The sequence below is a fragment of the Anabrus simplex genome, chromosome 1, assembly GCF_040414725.1.
Source record: "Anabrus simplex isolate iqAnaSimp1 chromosome 1, ASM4041472v1, whole genome shotgun sequence".
Classification (NCBI taxonomy): Eukaryota; Metazoa; Arthropoda; class Insecta; order Orthoptera; family Tettigoniidae; genus Anabrus; species Anabrus simplex.
The window spans coordinates 872,893,626-872,918,590 of NC_090265.1; the positions used below are offsets into that span (position 1 = coordinate 872,893,626).

A 24,965-nucleotide genomic window follows, 5' to 3' on the forward strand; every position below is an offset into this window, starting at 1 on the left:
ATATTTGCTAGGGAGGGTTCTATGAGGACTTGGGTAGGCTCATAGGGTGACACGTGTTCACCATATCTTTAGACCAGGTAACGCTGAGGCTCATTTTGGGCAAATTTGACGGGTTACGGATCTGCACTTGTGCTCGTGACATGTTGGAAATCTAGTGCATCTGGTATGAGATTCCTCGTAATCTTTTTCTTGGTATTAGGTGCCTAGATGGAAAATGATGTCCCTTGTTATTGTAGAATGATTACTAGGAAGATTTTCTGCAAATGTTCATTTTGGTGTCCTTACGCTGAGCTATAAATTGGTTAATTCTTAGTAGGTCTGCAGGTTGTCAAGATTTTATTTCTGTTATTTTAAATTTGTGTCTGGTGAAATTTTGAGGTTATTGTAATTTAGCTAAGCCATTCAGTTAAATTTTCTGCTTGTTTTCTCATGTTCGATTTAATCGATATTAAGAGTTTCTTGCATTACGGGTTCGTGTCTTCTAAATTTATGTACTCAGTTTGTAGAAGTATGGGATTCTGTAGACTGAGTACGGTTCTAAATTTGTAGGTGTGCTGTATCTGTCCTACGATTGTTGTATATGATTGTGCCTTTGGTAGGCATATGTGTGTGTGTACTGAGACTTAGGGTTAAGGTGCTGAGAGGCCGTTCCTCTTCTAGGAGTACGATATTGGCCCTAAGAGTCTCATTGTCGTGTGATAAGTTCAAGGGTACTTGAGGTCAGGTTCTGATGTTCTGTCCTTTTTTTTTGTGGGTACTTCTTGATGTGTCATCGCACAGGTGTTTTGTTTGTATGTGTGTGTACTGTATTTTATGGAGAGTCAGTATTGAGGTCGTCCGTGCCTTTTACCATTCGTTGGTTATGCTGATTCAGGGATCGTCGCACTTGTTTTGGTGGTTTGATGTTGTCTGTGGGTATGTCGAAGGACAGATAAGCTTGGTAGTTTTGTGTGTCATGCGGTTATCTGGTAATCTCTGGTATGGAGGTTGTACTTGTACCTTTTTTATTTTTTATATCAGTGAGTTGGATTTCTGCATGTGCACTTTTGCATCGCTTTTGTTTTTCATATTTGAGTTCCTGTTGATAAAGTAATGCGATTTACATTTGGTATTCCTGGCTTTATTGCGCCTTCATTTGACTGGTGTGACACGTAATACGTTATGTGAGTTTATCTATGTAAAAATTTTATGAGTACATGGCATGGTAAATAAATAGTGACTTACTATCCTCAATTCATTGAAGGTGGTTGCAAGCCAACGTAATTTAGTATTTGTTTCTTTGTTTTGAGTTCCCTTGTAACATTCTAAATTCTTCCTTTTATTTGTTTCGTTCTGTTCCTTAATGTTGGGTGATTAAGAATGCACACTGTAACTTAATTTGGTAGTTATAAGGAATTAGTTGTAAGCAAATTTTAATTAATTGGTGCATACCATTTTACGGGTTCTGTAGTTAATAATTTAGTTAAGTCATGTTAGTTGTAATGGGAAGGGTTATTTATAATCATGTTAGATATAATTTAATGTAATGTCTGTTAGGGTAAGTTTAGAAGTTTATTCATGATTAGTTAGGAATTTTATAATGTTTTTGGCACTAGGGTAAACTCTGGCAAATTTTCTTTTAGTTTTTTTAATTTTCCTAAATTTTGAAATTCTGAAATAGCACTTGCCAGGAGGGCTGGGGTTTCCCAGAAACATGAGAGGGAATCTCCCTAAGGAGGCTTGTTATTGTTAATGAAAAAAAACCACAAAAATCCCACCCTCGGAACTCAACTGTTAGTTCTTCGATAGTTCAGGCCAGTGGCCTAAGTTCTTCAGTTCAAAATTTCTGCTGCGTATGTTTATGTTCCAGTTACTGCTATGCCACTGACTTTTCGAACTGGGATATCTATTTGGAGTCTGCAACGCACCTATTGGCCACTAATGTCTGATGGTGGAATGGAAAGGTGTTTAATAGTGGCAGTAGTCTGTGCTGTGCCACCTACCTTCGCCAGTTATGGACCTATTCACTAAGTTGGGTGGGCTGTGCTGAGGCTGTAAGTGAGCAATGGTTGGACTGCAATAGGGATGGAGACGTTGGCAACGGCCACGGTCAGCGACTTCGTTTGACAGCGATACCTACGCTCTACTTGTTTTTGCTTGTATGGACGTTCCTGAAGAGAATGATGATAAGAAATTGTGGTGCGGTGCAATTTGTGGCGTTGTGAAAATATTCTGATCTCCATTAAGCCTCCCATTTTAAGTTCATTTATATTTTGTTATTTTTGGGTAAAATTTTTATTTGTCAAAATTGAACTCTGGACTCTGCTGGAATTTTTTTTTATGTAACTGAAATATGTTTGTAAATTTTTTAAAATATGGAAATATCACGATAATATGGAACTGTAAATGAACATTGCGAGATACGAGAATTGTTTTCGAAGTGATTTTTTTTGTATGTAAATTTTATGTAATTTATAATTTAAATTAATGTCAGCAAGGGTGTAACTTGTCCAAAGGTTGATTTGATGTTTGTAATGTGATTTAAAAACGTAAAAGGTTATTTAAATTGAGTCACCCTGTACCACACGTGTGGTTTCCAATGATGGAATTTTGGTGTTTTAATCGTAATGTTCCTAAACTTGTGTAATTGCTAACGATGTTAAAATGACCATATATGGTCACAAGAGTTCCTATTGGCAAAAAGGTCCAGGAATCTAGGGTAAGTTTAATCTTATTGGTTAATTGTAATCGGGCCATTTCCGGCCTGGTGGCCGGCTTGGAAAAATGATGTGTGAGCTCGGCGTCAATTTCCATCCGACCGCCCAAGCGAGCGTTTTTGAAAATACTTACATGTTTGAACTTGTACACAGATGAACTTTTAAACCAGCTGTATGAAATTGTGCCATTCCATTTAAAAATATGGAGTTAGTATCAATATCTCGGTTATTAATCACCCCATGAGACTAAGTAGCACGTTATTTTACAAGACCCTGCATACCATTTACGAATATGAAAACGGAATGCTGACATCTTTAATCGTTTAGAAGTTATTCCTGTGTAACATGTTAGGTGAATAACCCTGTATATCACTGTCTATTGATGATGGCATTGTACGAAAGTGAAACCATGGATGATAACTAGGTCAGAAAGGAAAAGAATATAAGCTTTTGAAACATGGTGTTACAGAAGAATGCTGAAGGTGTGATGGATAGATCGAATCATGAATGAAGAGATACTGAAACAAATTGGTGAGAGGAGGTCGATTTGGCTGAATTTAAAGAGAAGATGGAATGATAGGACACATCTTAAGACACCCAGGACTTGTTCACTTGGTTTTTAGGCAAGTGTAGGGGGTAAGAACGGTAGGGGTAGACCAAGGTCATTAATATGACAAGCAGATTAGAACAGATATAGGATGCAGCAGTTATGTAGAAATGAAGAGGTTAGCACAGGATAGGGTGGCATGGATGCTGCATCAAACCAGTCTGCGGACTGATGACTCAAACAACAACGTTGATGATCCATAGTATGATTCTGTTGTATGTAGTTCATAAAATAACTCAGTAACCAAAATGATCAATCATCAAAGATGGAATATTTGAAGGATATCCCAACGTTCTTAAAGTTAGTTTGCATCCGTCCTTAAGGGAGTTAAATGGGGGATATCCTTCGAGGTCGCTGTGTGACACCTGACTCAGCTGTCAAAGACACATGAGTGTCTGTTATCATTATTTCAGAAGACTAGTGTCAAGTGAAAATTCAAGAATTTTAACGTGGACTAAAGTGTTTTACAATGTATTTATACTTTCAACTCAGGATTTACAAACACTATTTTATTTAATGATTGTGTCCTTATTTTAGTTTAACTTGTTTAAATGAATAGCTGAAGATGACAGAGTCATACGGTCTAAACTAGTCCTATTCGTATAGAATATATGTATTGATTAGGTGGAATAAAACATCAAGTTACAAACTAAGATTGTTAAAAGTGAGTTACAGCTATCAATACAGGCAAAAAATAAAAATTATTTCTTACACTGTTGAAGAGATGTTAACTACAGAATAAAAATGGCCAACCAGACACCAGTAGCATCCGAACCCACAACTCCCGATTTCGCGTTGGTTGCTCTACCATTCAGCTATGGTAGCCTTTCCAATAGAAAAAATATGATCTAGGCCACCATAGCTCAATGGTAGAGCAACCGATGCAAAATCGGGAGGTTGATGGTTTGGATCCCACTGGTGTCAAGTTGGCCATTTTTGTTCTGTACTTAACATCTCTTCAACATGTGGTATATGTATGTAACACGACCTAATAGGTTGAAAGTTGACTTCGATAATCTCAATATCTTCATACTGTACATTACAATTTAAATTGTCCTTTCATGTTCTTACGTTCATCCCTATCTCCTCTTTCTTCCCACATTCATTTATCTTGCATATACTGTACAGTTACATATTAAGAAATATGCAGACAACATAGGAACTTTCAAGTGATTTCTTAAAACTAACAAAGTGTTTTTCCTATTATGTGTTCGCTCTCATGTTGCTCTTTTTTCTATATATTAACTCCTTGATTTTTCACTTCTTTTCTTTACCATTCAGAGGTAAAATAACATTTAAGGTTATGATTCTAATTTAAAGATATTAACTTCATTAATGTTTCCGTATTGAAGTGAGATCACGATAAGATATCTATTAGGTTCAACCTTTTCAATACTAATTAGGTACGTGTTTATGTTACAAATACCTTTTATTCAACTTGGGGACCGGTTTTGACATATATAATGTCATCATCAGCCATAAAATTTCAAATATATAAGCAAAGACATAATCTGTAACTATCCATTCACACCATGTGTCATAACAGAAGAGTAATTACATTATATATGTATGTTGAATATAAGGTATTTGTAACATAAACACGTACCTAATTAGTATTGAAAAGGTTGAACCTAATAGATATCTTATCGTTTATGATTCTAAATCATTATTTTTGCTCAACGCAAGAGTTTTATTTTTATATGATATACAGAAGAAAATGCTAAGCTTTCTGCTTCTGATTCAGGTTATTTTTATATGCAGTTAATTTTGGTTGCTGATTGAAGGAAGTTATGATAGCCCATTTCCCAAAATAATAAGTTTAAAGGATAATTAATACTTTATGGTCCAATGGTACTTATATATTTTTCCTACTGGAAGACTGAAATTGATTGGAAGATCCACCATAATACTGTGATCAATCTTGAATCCTTTCCAATTCAGAAAGGAAAAGAAAAGCAAAGCCGATGAAGTTATATACCCTATATCACTTAATTTCTTATACCTTCTAAACTAAATATTTAATATGAACTAAACATGAATAATGGGGCCCTCAGTTAATGTTGCACAGGTAGCAAGACATTCCAATAGAGGTATTTATGACTAAAAGTTTGCCTGCCTAATTCTTCGTCATCCAGTGCAAGAATCAAGTTGCCGTATATTAACCTGTGATCACTCATATATGTTTTTCTCATGCCATCTTTCCTGTGGTAGATTTTATCTAACAAACTCTGATCAGAATTATTTTTGTTTAAGTGGAACATTCCTAGATGTACTATATGGGGCATATGGATTGGAATTCCTGTCATCAACTGAATCATTTCCTTTGGCATCTTCTTATAACCATGTCAGTATTTTTCTACTATATAAGGCAGTCTATACTTAAAACCCTATCCACCTACTCAATTATTTTCTGGGTGTGCCCCTGATTGCTGTCATCATAATAATTATCATGAATGGATGGAAGCAACACATCATTTGAGACAAAATTATGTGGACTTACCTATCACACACAACACCGATCAGAAGCTACAGTCAACACAACATACTGATAAAAAATTTACATCACATTCATAAGGCAAAACTAACTAGAATTTGATTGTACACAGCACATCAAAGCACAGACTAAAGCCCCATTTACAATGCAAATGTAACATAACATAAACTTAAAATTAATGTTAACTTAGAAGTTTATGGCCATGTTATACGATGGAATCATTCACAATGCGTTGATATAAACTTAACTGCGAGTCCGTAAAATTAAGGGATTGCAAACTCCAAGCTCTTGCAGTTAATTTTACATTAAGTTTAAGAACCTACCAATCATAGCAGACATAAACATTGTATTTTGTGCAAAATATAATTACTTCTTTTGACAAAACACTTGTAATTCTCTTTCAAAACAATCCTTGTTTGTAAATATGATAAAAAGAAAATGAATTACAAAGATGCTGTATGGAAAGAGAATACGTGGAAATATATTACAGTACTGTAGCAATGTAATCTGATGGTATTTGGTGGGAGACAAGCTCGCAGCACTAGCGACTGGGTGAGTGACAATCCCCGTTGTAGATAAAACAATGTTCCAATATATTTCTTAACATTATGACAGACTACTGATTTAGAAAAATGATATCATACAAAAACATCTCATCAGAGTGTGATAGCTAGGCGCATACATGCTGGCAAAGGAGGCCAGGGACCTTACACTTCTTTTTTTATAAATGGGGACAGAAATCATAAGATAGTGTCAAAGAGTTCAGGTAGTGATGGGCGAATGATACCCAAGTTCGAGCAGGCTTGAGCCGGCCCGATATGCTACGTAGGCTCAATACGGTATCAAACCTGTTCGAACTGTCAGGCGACCCCACACATAGACTATGCGATGCGCTGTCGGACCAGTCGTTGTATTAGACTACTACACTCAGCATATTTATGTGTGTGGGGTGGTGAACACAACGTTCTCTGTGAAGGGAAAGAGCATTTGTTTATTAGTCTTTCTGGTAGTACGAACAACAGATTGGTAAAAGCAATTTTATGGTGAGCTATTTATTTCGTTAATATTTAACTTTGCACTTTACATTTTGTTCGCTCTTCAGAAATGCTTTTCTTTATAACTTTGTTGTGTTTTGCAGGTTTAATATTGTTAATCATTACTTTCAACTATCGATAGTTAACATGTTTTCATATGCTACGAGTTATTATTTTCTCATTAATAATTATTAATAATATATTACAATATACAAACTTGTTATTACTTCAGACAGAGCAGACAATGACCGGTAGAAAAAGGTCATGGACTAAGGACTACTTTGAAGAGCTTCCAGACAAACAAGTAAAATGCACATGACGTGTAAAAATATTTTAAAACGATAGTAAAAATACATCGACGATGATAAGACACTTAAAAATTCATAATGTTCGTCCTTCATCGAATGAAACCACGTCAACAGGGTGAGTTGGCCATGCAGTGAGGAGTGCGAAGCTGTGAGGTTGCATTCGGGAGGTAGTGGGTTCGAACCCCACTGTCGGCAGCCCTGAAGATGGTTTCCCATTTTCACACCAGGCAAATGCTGGGGATGTACCTTAATTAAGGCCATGGCCATTTCCTTCCTATTCCTAAGCCTTTCCTATCCCATCATCACCATAAGACCTCTCTGTGTTGGTGCGACGTAAAGCAAATTAGCAAAATAAGACGTGGACATATGCAGGTAAAAATATACTTAATAGGCTCCTTTCTTTTTCATGAATAGCACAGTGGACGGTCGCTCGCATTAGACAGGTGAAGGGCTCAGAATGTCTGCCTGGACAGGGTCTACAAAGTTACTCTACTGTTGAGGTATACAGCTTATACCGATTTTACGTGCATAAGCATTACGTTATGAAACCATCAATTTACTCATTGATTGACAATTAGTCTGCCTCTGTGGTATAGTGGTTAGTGTGATTAGCTGCCACCCCCAGAAGCCCTGGTTTGATTCCCAGCTCTGCCACGAAATTTGAAAAGTGGTACGAGGGCTGGAACGGGGTCCACACAGCCTCGGAAGGTCAACTGAGTAGAGGTGAGTTCGATTCCCACCTCAGCCATCCTTGAAGTGGTTTTCCATGGTTTCCCCACTTCTCCTCCAGGCAAATGCTGGGATGGTACCTAATTTAAGGCCACGGCCGCTTCCTTGTCTATCCCTTCCAATCTTCCCATCCCTCCCCGCAGGGCCCCTTTTCAGCATAGCAGATGAGGCCACCTGGGCGAGGTACTGGTCATCCTGCCCAGTTGTATCCCCTGACCCAGAGTCTGAAGCTCCAGGACACTGCCCTTAAGACTGAAGAGATGGGATCCTTCACTGAGTCCGAGGGAAAATCCAACCCTGGAGGGTAAACGAACTAAGAACAAAAATAAATTAATAATAATAATAATAATAATAATAATAATAATAATAATAATAATAATACCAAGCTCAGTAGCTCCAGTCACTTAGTTGCGGCCAGTATCCAGTATTTGGGAGATAGTCGGTTCAAAACCCACTGTCGGCAGCACTAAAGATGGTTTTCCGTATCTTCCCATCTTCACACCAGGCAATTGCTGGGGCTGCACTTTAATTGAAGCAACGGCCCCTTCCTTCCCGTGTCCATCCCTCTCCTATCCCAATGTCGCTATAAGACCTATCTGTGTCGGAGCGAGATAAAAGCAACTTATAAATAATTGTCTAGTAGTTATAAATAAAAGTACACAATAATAATAATATAGATTATTCCCCCCACCCACCATCCCTGATGCACCTCTGACTTCTGGCCAGGACGTAATAGTGTCGAGGATAGTAACAAAAGTATGTTCCTGCAATGGAACAAATAACTCGCATATGTACAAAGAATGTTGCCGCAACATTGTAAGAAGAACTTGTTGTGACGTGTCATCTTTGTAGTGTACATTCAAATTAAGTTATGGAGGCAGTCTGTATATTCTGGGGAGGCATTTGCAATGAATCATCACACATACACAAATTTTGACTGTCTCTAAATTGCAGATACACTTTGAAGGGATTATACGCTCAAAATATACAGAAGTGCACGGCAAACACAGGACGAGGCGGTATCGCCTAGCTCAGTAATCTAACACAGCCTTCTTGAGGTTTCTGGCTGATAACAAGCAAGCCTCGGTCGCAGTGCACCCAAAAGCTCGAGCAAAACTTGAACTTGTTCAAACTATGACGTCATGTGTTCGAGCAGCTCGAGCCGGGCTCAAGCACATCGCTAAGTTTAGGTTTCATCTGTATGTACACAATGAACTGATGAGGGTCATTTCTTGCAGTAGATTACTGAAATCACCTTGAGATAACCTTCTTTGAATCAAGGGATGAACCCATCTTCTGCGCTGTTGTTTACTTCACCTCTTCAAGTACACAGCTCCCAGGAGCAAAGTGAGAGGTTTGAAGTAACATGAATTCCACTAGCATGTTTTTTGATTCCATTGTGGTATTAAAATATAAAACTGCGAGATAGCTTAAAGCCCAACTTTCCTTCTAATACCAATATACTGTAGTTGGTCCATTATTGGACATTATAAATTTTCCAGCTAACTCATTCCTGGTTGCCAGAGTTTTGCCCCAGTGTGCTAAGTTGGGGTCATCAGTTGATAAATAGCATACCTACCAAGACACATGGCTAGTGCATATCGTGGAGGCCACTGCATAGGCTACTTGGAGCCACCGGCAGTGTTCAGTGCACTATGAGAGACTTTGTCTCATTTTCAAAAATTGATGCCTGCCTGGCCATCAGATGATATAGATGTTGATTCCCATAGGGAACCTGAAATATTTGTCCCAAATGAGTAAATTTATAATACCAATATAGTTGGTCCATTATTGGACATTATACATTTTCCAGCTAACTCAGATTTATAATAACAATAGAGTTGGCCGTTATTGGACATTATAAATTTTCTAGCTACCTCATTTATCATTCGGGACAAATATTTCAGGTTCCCTACGGGAATCAACGTCTCTATCATTTCCTTCTAATAACATGGCAATGTTTTGATTGGCTGCTGTGTACTCCTTACGTTCATGTTATGTTCTTCATTGTGGATACCACAAATTTTATGTTAATTTTATGGTTACATTACGTTGTTAAGTTTATGGTTACATTTGCATTGTGAATGGAACTTACCTTCAACTAACAACAGACTGTGATTGTTGCATTCTTAGCAGCATCATCACACCATCACTCCCATGGTAGATTTTATCTAAAAAGCCACGTTTCGGAAATTTGACTGTTGAGAGCCTAATGACTTCCTGTTGCATTTTGAACTGATAACATACATCAAGGAGGTGTTGGCAGAAATACAGTAGTTAATATTAAAAATATACCATTTTTAGATTTTTTCTAATGGCATGAGCAATCACGGGTTAAGAGAGAGAGGAAGATGAAAATGTACATGTAATAGCATAAATGCAATGGCAGATCAATGTGGGAAGAGGGAGGAACAGAAAGAGGAGACAAGGAGAGATATGGAAAAACAATAGGATAAGGAGTGTCTTCATGTCTTCAAAGACTGAGATAGATGGAATCTCTTCTCATTATGAACATGGTCCCAGAATCACAATGCCTGGTGTTTCATGGCTATAGAGATTTTCTGAACATATTATTCAAATCTGATTGGTTTAGAGTGAAATATTCATTAGATATTATGGAAGTTATAATGGCTCTGTTTCAAAAAACTCCTTTTACAAAACTCAACAAATACAGTATGTTGAGATCTTTCAGAAGGTTTTGTAAGAAAATAAAGGAAAAATACACTAAACCCAAGGGACATTCATCTCATAACAGCCTTGACCTGCCAAAACGCCTGCTGATTAGCTACTTGGCCTAGAGATAATGGAGTGTTATGGGATCTGCATGACAGCTTCCACAGTCATATTACTTAAATTTATTGACTGGGAGAGTTGCCTTTTATTTTGATAGCAATGTGCGATGGTAGTAGTTGTTGATGTGGCATCAACAATTATCAACCTAAACCAGGGGTGTAACGAATGTGATACGGTTCCACCTGCCAAAATAAAAATTTGGGTCCCCTCAAATACAATGTAAAACCTATGAATAATTTAATATAAATTTAATTACAGCAGGTAGATGCTATGCAATATATCATCAAGTTATATGAACAAAGGGATTGTTCGCCATTGTAAGATTACCACAATTTCATGTTTCTGTATTGACAGCTAAATGATTATTCTTTAAATCACTATTACAATGCTTCTTGTTGAACAGTATCCTCCTTATTCAATACATTATGGGTAATGTGAATTTTAAAAAAACTTAAATTTCACATTTGTCACATCTATACATGTTTTGATCCTAATCGGATTATCTTCAGTAGACTGCTAAAAATGGCATTACATATTGTAGTTAAAAACATTTAAAATGAAGTAAGAATGATGTTACGAATGTTAACTTTTTCTTAATAGGAACATGTATATGTGACAAATGTGAAATTTAAGGTTTTTTAAAATTCATATTAACCATAATGTATTGAGTAAGGAGGATACTGTTCAATAATAAATCATTTAATAATTTAAAGAATATTAGTTATTTTAAGATTATTTTAAAATAATGTTTAATAGGTTTTATTTGACGACCTCCATGGTTTAGTGGCTAAGCTGCTGAACTTCCAACCATGAACCACTTAGATGTCCATACTTAACTTTAATTGGTTTCATCCTTTCAGTAACTACAGAATTATACGGTACTCTGTTATCGATACCAGTCTCAGTTACAATAATTTATTCAATTAAAACTATGTGAACAAAATTAAATCAATAACTTTTCAAATAAAGTTTGAAAAATATTAAACCTTAAAATTTACAAGCCTATTGTTAACTTTACGCAAGGAAAGCTCATTCAAAACTGAGTTGATTGATTGGTACTACAACTTCTTACTGGCCTTATTAAATATTGTGACAAAAGTGAAATGTTCTGCAAACTTTGTGTATAATACTCTCTCAGATGCACTACACAACAAGAAAGTATCATTTCCTAACTAAAATATGATATTTTGGTATCAATTTTCATAGCTGTAATTATTTTTTTAATAATTTGGTGCAGGTCTTTTCTGAGGAACGTGTTGCGGTGTTGCAAGAGACAGCAAGAGCAAGTATATTTTACAGCTGTGCTGTGTTACATTCAACACAATAAACTGCTGCTAGATACAACCAAGTGGCAATCCCTCTACGAGCAAATTGTAAAAAACAAATTATTTTGACTGATTCTGCAAAATCACCATTCCTGTACAGGGTGACATTAGGCTAAGGGATATATTTTATTTTGTTGTGCGAGGAGTCTGCGGAGCCCTTAAAGAGCCATTGCAGGCCCTGAAGACTCTAACGTTATGCCCCTTACCTAAACTGCGATGTTCAGTTTAGGAAAAGAAAATGCTCCCATTTTATTAGCTGCTATAGCTAGTAAAATGGTTAATGGCTTGACAGTATTTTTTTGTGGAGAAAAAGCCCAAACTAAGAACATCCGTAAATTTTGTGAAACTGTGAGAATAATTAGTGGGGTTCAGCTTACATGCACATAATTTATGGATTAATATTTTTATTACTTATATTTTCATTATTCCTCCTGTCTGAATATAGTTTGAAGATATCCACTGAAGTTCATGTGCATTCTTAATTACTTTTCCCAAATTTCTAAAATGCTGAGAGATGTCATGGAAATGGACAAATCAATAGCATCCCGGAAAATGGAGAAAGACAATCGAGTTGGAATAAAAAGAGTTCAAGGGGCAAAGCAAGGACAAATTTAGTAGAATAACTTTCTGACAATAGTTTCATTTTTCTTTTTTCTGGTGTCTTTCCTTAACTGTTTAACAAAAGGATTAGGAGTGGAAAGGAAGCGGCTGTGGCCTTAATTAAGGTACAGGCCCAGCATTTACCTGGTGTGAAAATGGTAAATCACGGTAAACCATCTTCAGGGCTGCCGACAGTGGGGTTCGAATCCACTATCTCCCGAATGCAATCTCACAGCTGCGCGCCCTTAACCACATGGCCAACTCACTCTGTTAGGGCTAATTATTAAAGCCGACAGATCACCTCAAAAATGAGTTATGGCTCAATTTTGCATATTGTTGCAATTCTAAGTTGCTTCTAGTAGCTAGTGTTGTAATGTGTTGTATAGAAATTACAAACTCTGAAATTAAGATCAACTTATTGATAATAATAATAATAATAATAATAATAATAATAATAATAATAATAATAATAATAATAATAATAATAAGAGTATGGCCTCAGCTGCCGTGTGCAGACATTTTGATTTGACGCCATCTGGCTGTCTGCTCGTCAATTTCAACGTTCCGTTTTACTCTAGGTCCGCTAGATGGCAGACAGAGTAAACCGGATCTCTCTTGGGCGTCTATGGCTGAGATTTAATTAATTTTGTCGGGTAAATACCAAATGTATCACCAGATATCTTTTACATGCCGACATCGTACGACATGGAGTGTCAAATGGACTTTTTTCCGCCCTTTAAAAATCCGACTACCTCTGCTGGGTTTGAACCCGCTATCTTGGGATTCAGAGGCCGACACTCTACCACGGATCCACAGAGGCAGCTATTGATGCCTAGAATACATACAAGATGGCAGGAGTTAAAAGTAAATGTTTAATTATTAGCTGTTACAGAGAAATGATCAGGCTAACAAGGCTGACGACAATATTATAGTGGGAGAGATTCTTTGTTCACAATCTTTCTGGAGAATTGTTTCATTTATCTGGAACAACGTTTTAATCCAAATTACAATCTTAATGAAATCTCAGAAAATCCAAAAATTTTATTTGATGCAATTACGAATATCCCTGTATATAACAAATACAAATCTGGAAAGTATAGAAAATCCAATTCCCCTACCAACACTCCACCACCCCTCCATTCCTCTCCCTTAGCCCTCACTCCTGTTATCAGCCACCACTCTCGCACTTCATTCAGTGCAGTGCAAGCTTCTGCAGTCAAAAGACTCATTTGATGCTGTAAATTAGGGGGACTGCTATTTAAAAAATGACTGGTGCCAAAGACAAAACATTGGTTGCAGGTAGTTAAAAAGAATTAGAGCTATCAAGAGTTCTCTGTAAATTGTATGGTGTCAGCTACTGTGACTAAGCATTCTCACATTTATTTACACACATTTTCTACATTGCTTTTAAAAAAGTATCTTGGATTTTGACCATATTAACATAGCAACCCTGCTTATAGTACTGGTACCTGGCATTGCCAGATGTAGGATATTTTCTCAATTTATGAACAATAAAAATACAAATGTATAAGCATTTTAGGTAATATCACTATTGCAAAAAATCACCACCTCTGTTTGTCACTGCTGGTTCTGATCACAAAAGCTGTGTGCTCTTTATGTTATATCCATTGAGAGTAGCGTCTTTGGCAGGATATGTACGTGGATCTCTTTCACTTTGTTCCTGGACTGCTTTGTGAATAGACTTGAGTTGCCAATGGAAGTTGCACATGCCAAGTGTGACAAGAATTAAAAGGAATTTCACATACACCAAAAAAAGGACAAAAAAAAGAAAAGAAAAGTTGAACAAGAAACTGTTAAACAGTTTAAGATATATTTTCAAATGAGAAGTACTTGTCAAATTATATAAGTTTATACTGATTAATTGATTACCAAGCTCAATAGCTGCAGTTGCTTAAGAGCAGCCAGTATCCAGTATTCGGGAGATAATGGGTTTGTATCCCACTGTCAGCAACCCTGAAGATGGTTTTTCATGGTTTCCCATTTTCACACCAGGCAAATGCTGGGGATGTACCTTAATAAGGCCATGGCTGCTTCCTTTCCACTCCTAGCCCTTTCCTGTCCATTGTCACCATAAGACCTATCTGTGTCGGTGCGACGTAAAGCAACTTGCTTCCTTCCCACTCCTAATCCCTTCCTGTATCATCGTCACCATAAAACCTATCTGTGTGTAGAGCAACTTGTAAAAATAAAAAAATAAAAAATGATTAGTTTGTAATAAATATTTTATACTGGTATATTATTATTTATTAGTTAATAAATGACTGAGAGTGAGTCAAGGCCTCGGAAATGATTAGAGCGTCCCCCCGAAAATGAGGTGCAGTTCCAGATGTTGTTGTTCTTGAGGAACTGTGAAAAATAGAAAATTGTGGAAGTCCTTGATTCACAACCTGACCCAAAAGACTGGAAATGGGAAATGAAGAAGAAGAAGAAGAAGAATATGATGATGATGATGATGATGATGATGATGATGATGATGATGATGATGATGATGATGATGATGATACATGATCTCTTCTTTCCTTCATTAAATGTCTGCAGTGTTTTATTTTTACAATATAAGAAAAGAAACAATTGAAGATGTTTGCCATCTGGAAATCTGGCAACCCTAATAGTACCGGTACCCTTACCAATTCTGCCTTTATGTCTGCACCTCAGTTACTTCTCCACGTAACACTGAAAATAAATAATAAAACTTGACATACCGGTAGCAGTTTTGTCTGTTTTCTTGTAATGGCTGCTCTTCGATATGTTTCTCTTTCTCACTACCTCCTCCTTCGTGCCTATGCTTGAAAACATAGCCTTGATACTTCATGATTTGTAATAATTCAATAATGCTAAATGACAACATACTGGTGTGTTATTATTCAATTCCTTCAGAGATCAGTATAGAAGGCCTAACACCAAGAATGAGTTGAAACATGGAGAGAAATACACAATATATAAATAGAAACCTAGAAAGTTGAGAACAGAACATGTTAGTAGGCCTTTAACAATAGTTTTGCAAGAATTGTGCACCAAAAAGACCTCTTATATCATAATACAGTCTAGGCCATGGTACTTAAAATATTCAATATAAATTATTTTTCCTGTGTGATTGATTAGAATTGTTGTTTGTACACATGTAAAAAGGGGCAGAAGTGTATTGGAAACAACTGTAAATAGTAGACACAACTGCTTGAACAATTAATCACATGTTGCAATAGAATATTTTGAGTACTGATAACCAGAATGCATATTAAACTGTTCACACAACAGGATCTCCAACAGATTCTCTCTTCATAATTATAATTATGAGTGACAAAACTGAACAAATGTAAATATGATATTCATGCCTAAACGTTAGCATTTAGTTTGTTTCCTAGACCTTTCTTACTTTTGAACATTAGACATGACCACCAATTTTATGTAGGGCTAATAATTTGCAGTTTATAATTCTGTCACACTTCTTATAAAATTTTATGTTACAGTGAAGAAACACTTAAAGTTTTTCCAGGTGCACTGATAAAAATAACAACAGAAAGATATTTTATGGCTATCTTGTACTTTGAAGAATGTTATGGTTTGAAATCCACTCCTTGAAGTGAAGTACTGTCAATGGTAATGTTTTGCTCTTGATTACTATTAGACTTAGTCTAATAAAACTACATAGAGAAATATCACACTATCTCTGAGTTAAATGCAGGCTTTGGCTGTGCAGCACATTTTTACACCTCTATCTCCTTTGTCATATAACAATATTGTATTTATGAACATAACATAATTTTGTTTCAAAACAGATGTGAAGAAATACTGTCAGTAGAAAATATTGCAGAAAATAGTAAGAGTGCTTACATATGGATAGAGGCTTCTTAGTCAAGGCTGTAGAAGTATTCTTGGTTTTTCTTCTAAAAGGATTGGTATTGAATTCTCCATCATACATACATATATCTCCAACATGAACCATTATGCCTTTCTATAAATACTATTAAACATATTAAACACAATAATAAGATCAACCACTTGGCTCACATTCTAAGGACATGACAGGAGGTTCGATCTGCTCTGTCTAACACCAGCATTACACAATTCTGTTCAACCTGTTCAACAATTTATAGTCGAAGGCAATTGTTCATAACAGATCTTATGAAGAGTAACAATTTAAGGGAGGATAAGATCATTTTAAAAATATTTTTAGCAGCTACAATTCCAAGATTTTAACTTCTTCTGACTTTATCCAAGAAAAAACAGATGACTTTTTAATATGTTTTTAAAGTGTTCTACCACAATAGAACAACAAATAGTACCAAGAAAACGTTTTAGTGTGTGTGTGTGTGTTAAAATAAATTTACGATTTTAAATGTTTTCTGTAGACCCTATAAGTGTAGGTTGTAGATCCTAGAATATAGGAAGTTTTGTGTTGTGATGTAGAAGTCACTGATGAAGGAAGTGGCATCTCCCGAAACATGTACGAGTCAAAATATTTGCATAAACTTAATGAATTTGAGAATATATTGACAGGGCGGACCCAACTATTACCTGTAGTATTTATGTGAGCTTAGTCAATAAGGACCAACTAAGGACCAAACATGCTTAAATTTGTTGATTCTATTATTTCTTTGAGCATTCAGTCTGCAAGCTGTTGTGAATTAACTGTATGTCACCACAATCCTGCATTTGCAACTAGCTCTTTGGTTTTGTTTAGTTCTGCACCTGTTATTTTTTAATGATTAAAAACCAAATGTAACTATCTTCATCTTAGTTTCCATCTGCTTCCTTTAACCTCCACTATTCTCCTAGGCAATCTACCATCCTTGATTCTGCATCAGAAAGTTGAAAAATTTAGAAACATGAATTCTACTTTTGGAGGGACACATTACCCAGGGATTCACCTAACCTATATTAGAAGTAATACCAGTGTCAAGTTAATTTCTGGGAGCAAGCGGCTATTTCTAGCCAGGTGCAGCCCTTGTAAGGCAGACCCTCTGATGAGGGTGGGCGGCATCTGCCATGTGTAGGTAACTGCATGTTATTGTGGTGGAGGATAGTGTTTTCTGTGGTGTGTGAGTGGCAGAAATGTTGGGGACAGCACAAACACCCAGTCCCCAAGCCAAGGGAATTAACCATTTTAAGGTTAAAATCTCCAACCCAGCCAGGAATTGAACCTGGGACCCTCTGGACCAAAGGCCAGCACACTAACCATTTAGCCATGAAGCCAAACTTATTTTTCACTCATTTAAGGGCTTCGTGGTCTGTATGGAGGTGGCTTTGCTTAATGCTTTTTATAAGGGTGAGTACAATAAACAAGATGGAATGAAACTGAGATTTTAAAAATTGGGTGTAAAATTTTGTAGGGAGATTATAGAAGAAATAAAGGGCATAGAAGAGTTCTGAACTAAACAGCAGCTTCAGGCTTTTATGGATCATAGTAAACAAAAGTTTAAAGAAATTAATTAGTATTCATTCACCGATTCAGTGATCAATAATACACAATAGATTTCAGTTAGGAAGGGGAACTAGAGGCACTTTTCTGTGTCCAAGTCCTTATCCAAAATTGCTGTGATCTTCACAAAGATTCCTGTTTTATTGAATATGAAAAAGCCTTCGATCAACTTCAGTATAATTGCTTAACAGAAGAACTACTGTGGATGAATAGGAAATCCGTTGCATCCAAAATCTCGACTTGCATCAAGGGGCTTACATAAGGACCAACAATGCGGTGACTGAAGACATCAAAATTTCAAGCAGAAAGCTAAAAGGATGCAATTTATACACTATACTTTTTAACTTGTGTTTTGAGACAATCTTTCTTGATGTGTGTAAAGACATCAATCAGTACAGGAATTAAATATAATGACAGGTAGGCTGCAGCAAGAATGTATCTCATGCTGATGATCCGATTTTACTTGTTAATAGCTCTGAAGAATTTCAACTTTTTGTTAAAAAATTAGAACAAATTATTGCAGTATATGGCATAAATAAATATAAATTTATTTAAATATTAATGTATGATAATTAGAAACAAAAATCTGCACATTGTACATATGTTAAAGATTAATGGCACCAATACTGAATGTGTTAATAAATTTAAATTTTTGGGCAGTTGGCTTCATGAAGACTGGGACTCCACTAAAGGAATTATATGTACAATTGAAATGGCTAGAAATTCTTTATACAAATACAAGAAGCTTTTAATTCCTGGGAAATTAATTTGTCTGGCCAGGGTTACTGTAAGGCACAGAGATCTGGATGCTGAAAGCTTCAAAAAAAAAAAAAAAAAAAAAAAAAAAAAAAAAAAAAAAAAAAAAAAAATGGAAGTGTTTGAGGTGTGGACATACCATTACCAATCAAAAGTTTCCCATACTGATCAAATATGGAACAATGACATTTTGTAAAGAATGGGAAAACAGAGAGAATTAATCCAGACAAATAAACAGAAAAGCTTATTTAGGCCACATAATGAGGAATCCCAAATATGAAATGCTTCAACTAATATTTCAAGGTGAATTAACTGACAAAAACTATCTTGGCTCAGAAGCATAGAAGATATGGACATCATTGAGAATCTGTGGCATAGTCAAGAACAGAAGATGTGGACAGCTCACTCCTAAATTATATGCAAAATGTGACTTATAAGCTTGGGTTGGTAGCATCTGTGGTTTCACAAATAATTTGAGAGATGGTTAATTCAGATTCCTATCTCCATATTATCTGCTAGTTAGGAGGTTTTCTTCCTTCCTTGTTTTGCAACAAAATAGGTGATCCTTTTCTCTTTGTACTCACTTTGAGTCCACTACCAATTTGAACTAATCTGCACTGAAACCTGTAGCTTTAGTATAATGTGGTAAATATATTGGCTAGGTAGGGCTGACCACAAGAAGCTTAAGAGACAGCTAGAAACCTATTCCATTGATTTAGGAAGTGCTTCTAATTAACGATACTTGTGTTTTGGTTCACAGCAAAGGAATACATTCACTGAATAGGATGTAGACAAAAGCAATCTCTATTTATATGGCACTTGTGATATGGATTTAATTTCAGTAAGTTCAGTTTCAGATTAACACATTGAGGTCTTGCTCACTTTCATACACTTTAATTCTCTGGACTAGCCATTTTTCACTAATTTCAGATTTTAAAGGTAAATACTAGTTTTGAAGTTTGGTAAATTTCTATTTCACTATATTTGAGTTCATACTTTCTACTTCATATCTATAAAACTGTAATGATATTGATAGATTCCTTCCCATGGAAATAGTGGATTGAAACCGGTAGATTTTTATTTTCTTAAAAAGTTCAATGTAAAACCTTAACTAACAAAATACCTGATGGCTGATATTGAGTTTATTTGTTTTCTAGGCCATTCAGAATTGTTTGTATAAGAGATACATCTATGTAATAATTAGTACATAAATATTAAGTGTGATCTCTTAGGTCTGTTCAGTTGTTATAAATCACTGTTGTTCAGTCTATATTCGCGCACGATCGCCATTATGTGCACACTGCTGTCGAGTCGGAACAGCCCTGAAACGATTGAAAGGAAGAATATGATGTGTAGAGCTGCAGTTCCCTGCCATCTATATTTTTTTTTTGAGAACTACTGTATATGATCCAATTTTTATACTGTAGTGCCGATCAATGCACATAGTTCATTTGTTTTGTAGTAACAACAATGAAAACCAGAGAACGTACGCCGTGCAGGCTTTGTTCTCCGCAATAAATGACACAGTCTGTACAGTGTATGGCCTTCGATCTCACTGTGTTAAGATAGCACAGTCACAGGGAACAGACAGTTCAGTGAGGTCATTGTCGGTAGAAACACAAGAAGTGGATTGTGTCTTCATGCTTTAAATGTGATTAAAATTTGAAAATATTTATATAAGAATGGAGGGGGCTTGAGCTGGGTGAGCCCTCCCCGCTGTCTATGATACTAGTGAGAACAGATGGTCAACTCCTCTATAAAGCCTCTAACCAAATGAAATTCTGAAATGTTATTGCTACATCTGTTAGTGGATAGATAGTGGTAGAAGCACTAGAATTCTGTTATGAAAAGCAGTACTTTGTTAGTACAGATTAATTTTATGACCACTGGCCAAATGTCATCAGAGCATAACATGCCAAGGTCTTGAAAGAGTTTTATTATGAATTCATAGCTGCAGTCACCTGACATCATACAGGCACGATAATAGGAGGTCTGAAAATCGGAGCATTAGGAGGGGAGAGTACTGAAATTGAAGGAAGTTGTGAAAATGGGAAAAATAAGAGATATGACCAAAAAATAAAATAAAAATCAGTTTTATAAAATAAGAGCCATGCCAGAGCTTGCTTGGGTTGTCCTATACCAGGGATGGAAAACTTTTACCGACTAGCATGACAAGGTCTTGTTTATCACTTTTTAGTGTCTGGTGTGCCACTGATTGTTTTTCTTTAAAATCATCATGAAACCCCTCATTTGACTTTATTTAGGTATTAGATTGCATTAAATATAATTCATGTCGCAGACAAGAAATTGAAACACATGTAAAGCGGAAACTACGTCAGATCCAACCACGTCCTCCACCCACCTTTAGATGTGACTTGTGTGGTCGCATGTTTCATGCAAAGATTGGCTTGATAAGTCATCAGCGACATCTCCACAGAGCCAACAGACTTTAAGAGGAACTGCAGGAGAGAAAAAAGTATTCTCGATAACTGAATGTTTCATGATTTTATTTTGCAAACATCACTGAAAATTGAATTTTTAAAATGGTAAATTTGAAAAATATGGTATATATTTTCTTTGACCTAATAAAATTTGTAAAAAATATGGCCATAGAATTAATTGAGACATACTTATTTATTAAAACGTTGTGTTAAAATATGCTATGCTGCCAGATTTTTGACCTATTTATTACATGTTAAAAGCATTAAAATATGTTAGTGTATTGTCTGATGTGCCACAGAAGTCATGTTTGCGTGTCACCTGTGGTAAAGGTTCACAATCTCTGTCCTATACCATACATGTACGCAGCCAAAATTTCTGAATTTTTAAATTTTGTTTTAATATCTTGGCTTTATTAGTTGTCTTATTGTCACTTATGGGCAAGTTACTGTCTTTATCAGTTCCAAAAGAATTACACTTTAACCACTGATCATGACCATGACCATGATGTTTAATCCTTATAACTGCAGTCAAAATCATCATCATCATCATCATCATCATCATCAGTTTTCAGGCTTGCTAATTTGCTTTCTATTGAGCCCTCAATTTTCTCTTTAGATTTAGTGGCTAACATTCGAAAATCACTGTTTACAATGAGCATTTATTTCTGAATAATATGTAGACTTAGGGATTTGAAAGGCAAAACATAGTTTTATAGTTCATTAGTCTGAGGTGTACTTTTTCTGAAAGTTTCATGAAGAATACTTTTGTATAGTGGAATAGGAAGGAATCCTTTTTCACTGTATAAAATTCGAAGGAAGTTACTTTTAATTTACTATGTGCTAATTGGAATTAAATTATTGATGGCCTTGGTGAGAACCTAGCATTGGTGAGATAATGCTTTAACATTCCTTAGTTCTATAAACTAAATATAAGTTACTGTAAATTAAATGATCCAAGACGCTGTTCTTTCCACTTTTCAAAGGTAAAAGGTAAGAAAGAATGTCATCGTTGCAGGCAAGTAATGTTCAGAATAACAACCATCTGGATTAATAAAGAAAGAAAGAAAGAAAGAAAGAAAGAAAGAAAGAAAGAAAGGAAAAGGTTTATTGCTAAGATTGTCTAATAGGTATGTATAGGTTTAGATAGCCTTTCAGTCATATTGTAGCACTATGGAGAAGGGATACTCAAAATATTTTATAGTAAAAGTATTTGTACTGAAATCAAATGTATTTAGAGTCTAAGAAAATAACTGCAATTTTACCAAATAACTGGACTTCATTTCAATGAGTGAATATAAGCTATGATCCTTCAAAAATACTTCTTTTCCCATAATCACACTGAAATTTCTTGTATTTGCACTCGTTTCTTCATTGTACCAGGAGTTTGTGGGCACCCTTGTTGTCTAAGAATCCCACCACCTCCTGAAGGAGTCTGATTACATGCTGTTGGAGGCTGTGCTTTTGGAGGTGGTGGGGGCTCAGGTATAGAAGGGCTAGTCAGAGGTTCTTCCACTGTTGTTGTTGCCGTTGTTGATATTGGCTCATTAGGAGCTACTACATAACTTGGAGGTTGTTGTATCATGACTGGCCCTGTACAATTAGCTCGTTTTACCCCTGAAGTGGGGGAAGATTTGAACTCTTGTAGAGGTAGCTCCACCATAACTCCAGAAGCTGAAGGATGTGATGATGAAGGTGGAAGATGATCAACCAGTGCATGTTTACTTTCAAAATGATGTGTTTCACCTGAACTACTACTACAACTACCAGCTTCAGCTAGTTCCTCTTTTTTCTTATCCCCAAAATGTCCTCCTGATGACCCTCGATCACGCTGATGATAGATTCCAGCAAAAATGAGGATATTGAGCAAAAGCAGGAAGCAGCCTACAGCTATAGTAACAGTCAGTGCAGTGGTGTAGCTCTGATAGTGACTGGACGCCAGTTTTCGTAGAAGGTTGTTGTTGTTATTGTTGTTACTTGAGGCAGGGCGGAGATTACCAATTCCAGTCACAGGATTGCCTCCTGTAGCATTTGGTGGGCACTCGGTGGTGGTTGTGACGTGATCTCGTTTAGTGGTTGGCATCATGCGAGTGCTTGTACTGGGGACAGGAGTCGTACTAGTTGTACTTAATGGATACTGTCCCACGTTTGGTCGCATTAGTGTCTGCTGTCGGACCAGTCCTGTAACATAATGAAAAATGTTACTATCATTATCACTCTTTTCAAAGTTTGTTTGTTGGTTCACTGAGTTGTGATAAATTTTATTTAAGAGGTGGAGAATTCAATGGATATTAGTGTGTGAGAGGTCATGGTATAGGCATTTGCTAGTGTAAAGTGGCACGCTACACATGCCACATTTTGTCTATAACAAGCTACTGTATCTCAGATAATATTGGAAGTATGTCAACAATATCTTCTTGGCAAGTTATATGAAGTATCGTTCTTAAATTTTGTGAGTTGATTGATGCATGCTAATAATTTTTAATAAGAAACCAAACCCCATGGCACTACAGTCCTTGAAGGGCCTTGGCCTACCAAGCGACCTTTGCTCAGCCCGAGGGTGTCGTGTAGTCAGCACGACAATTACTCTCGGCTGTTATTCTTGGCTTTCGAGACCGCAAATAATTTTTAATGCTCTTGTAATATTTTAAAATCATTACTAGTACATTTGTTTTGTATGTACACTTTGAGAATAGCATCTATGAGCGATGACAAGTTACTGAGTGATGCCTAACACCCCTTGTTGATTTGATGGAGTGTCTTTTAACATAACATAGGTGTTGTGTAGAAAGAAAGGCCAATGGAAGATTTTCTTCATACAACACTGTGCCACATGGAGAGGAAACTGTTTATTGGTCTCCCAACTGTGATGCTGTTCTTAGTCTGGAGGAATTTTCCAAAGTGCAACACATAATATGTAGTTTTAAAGATCCGTTTGCACTACTAGGTGTACTGTATGATAGTGATAGATTTTTGTACTCGGTGAGGAGTAAGAAGGGAGCACTGCTGGTTCCGGTAAATACTGCCAACTGAATGGAAATGAAATCTGAATTGAATCGATAATATGATCGATCGATATGAATTTTCTAAACCTTTATTATTTTAACGCCAACAACTGTGTCACACACACACAATATATAGTACTATATAACATTTCTCGATGCGAAACGTGTTCCTAGCATGAATTCTATAGTTTGGCTTTGCTGTGTAAACAACAACAGTATGAGTACGTAAAGTGTACGCCAGATGTCGCACAGTGATGATAAGCGATTCTTAGTTTGTGTTTCATAGGTTGCCAATACGAATCTCGAAGATAACCGAAGTCGACCGATTCAGCACTAGGGTGTAAATCTATCGCTAAAAAGTGCGCAGATAGTAGTTATATTTTTATTCATATGAATGCTTTTGTATATCAGGTGTGTAAAACTAAACTAGAAAACTGAAATCACAAGATTAATTGTATCCTATAATGTGAGAGGGAGCTAACCCACAAATTGTTAAAAAATGAATTATTGACATACTGTATTTTGATATTAGTATTATATTTATTATCCCAAAACATATGAATAATTATTATCCACTTTTACTCTCCCTCGGTACAAAAGAAAGATTTTGAAATATCCCTGATACACAATCTTGCAGTGCAAGAGGGAGCTAAGCCAAGCAGTGACATTATGTCAGCTAGTGGTAGCCAATAGCACATGTGCTTTCAAGCAGCAACTTCAAATCTAACTAAGAAACACAC

At 36.2% G+C, this 24,965-nt stretch overlaps 1 protein-coding gene across 1 annotated transcript in view; it reads right to left on the reverse strand.

The window, feature by feature from the left end:
- Window positions 1-22,556: 22,556 nt before the first annotated feature.
- Window positions 22,557-24,965, reverse strand: part of LOC136857334 (neuroligin-1-like) — an 88,237-nt gene continuing 85,828 nt past the window's right edge. Inside the window, exon 7 of the mRNA XM_068225035.1 lies at window positions 22,557-23,401. Within this exon, the coding sequence (XP_068081136.1) occupies window positions 22,557-23,401 (845 nt within the window). The remainder of the gene's footprint in view (window positions 23,402-24,965) is intronic.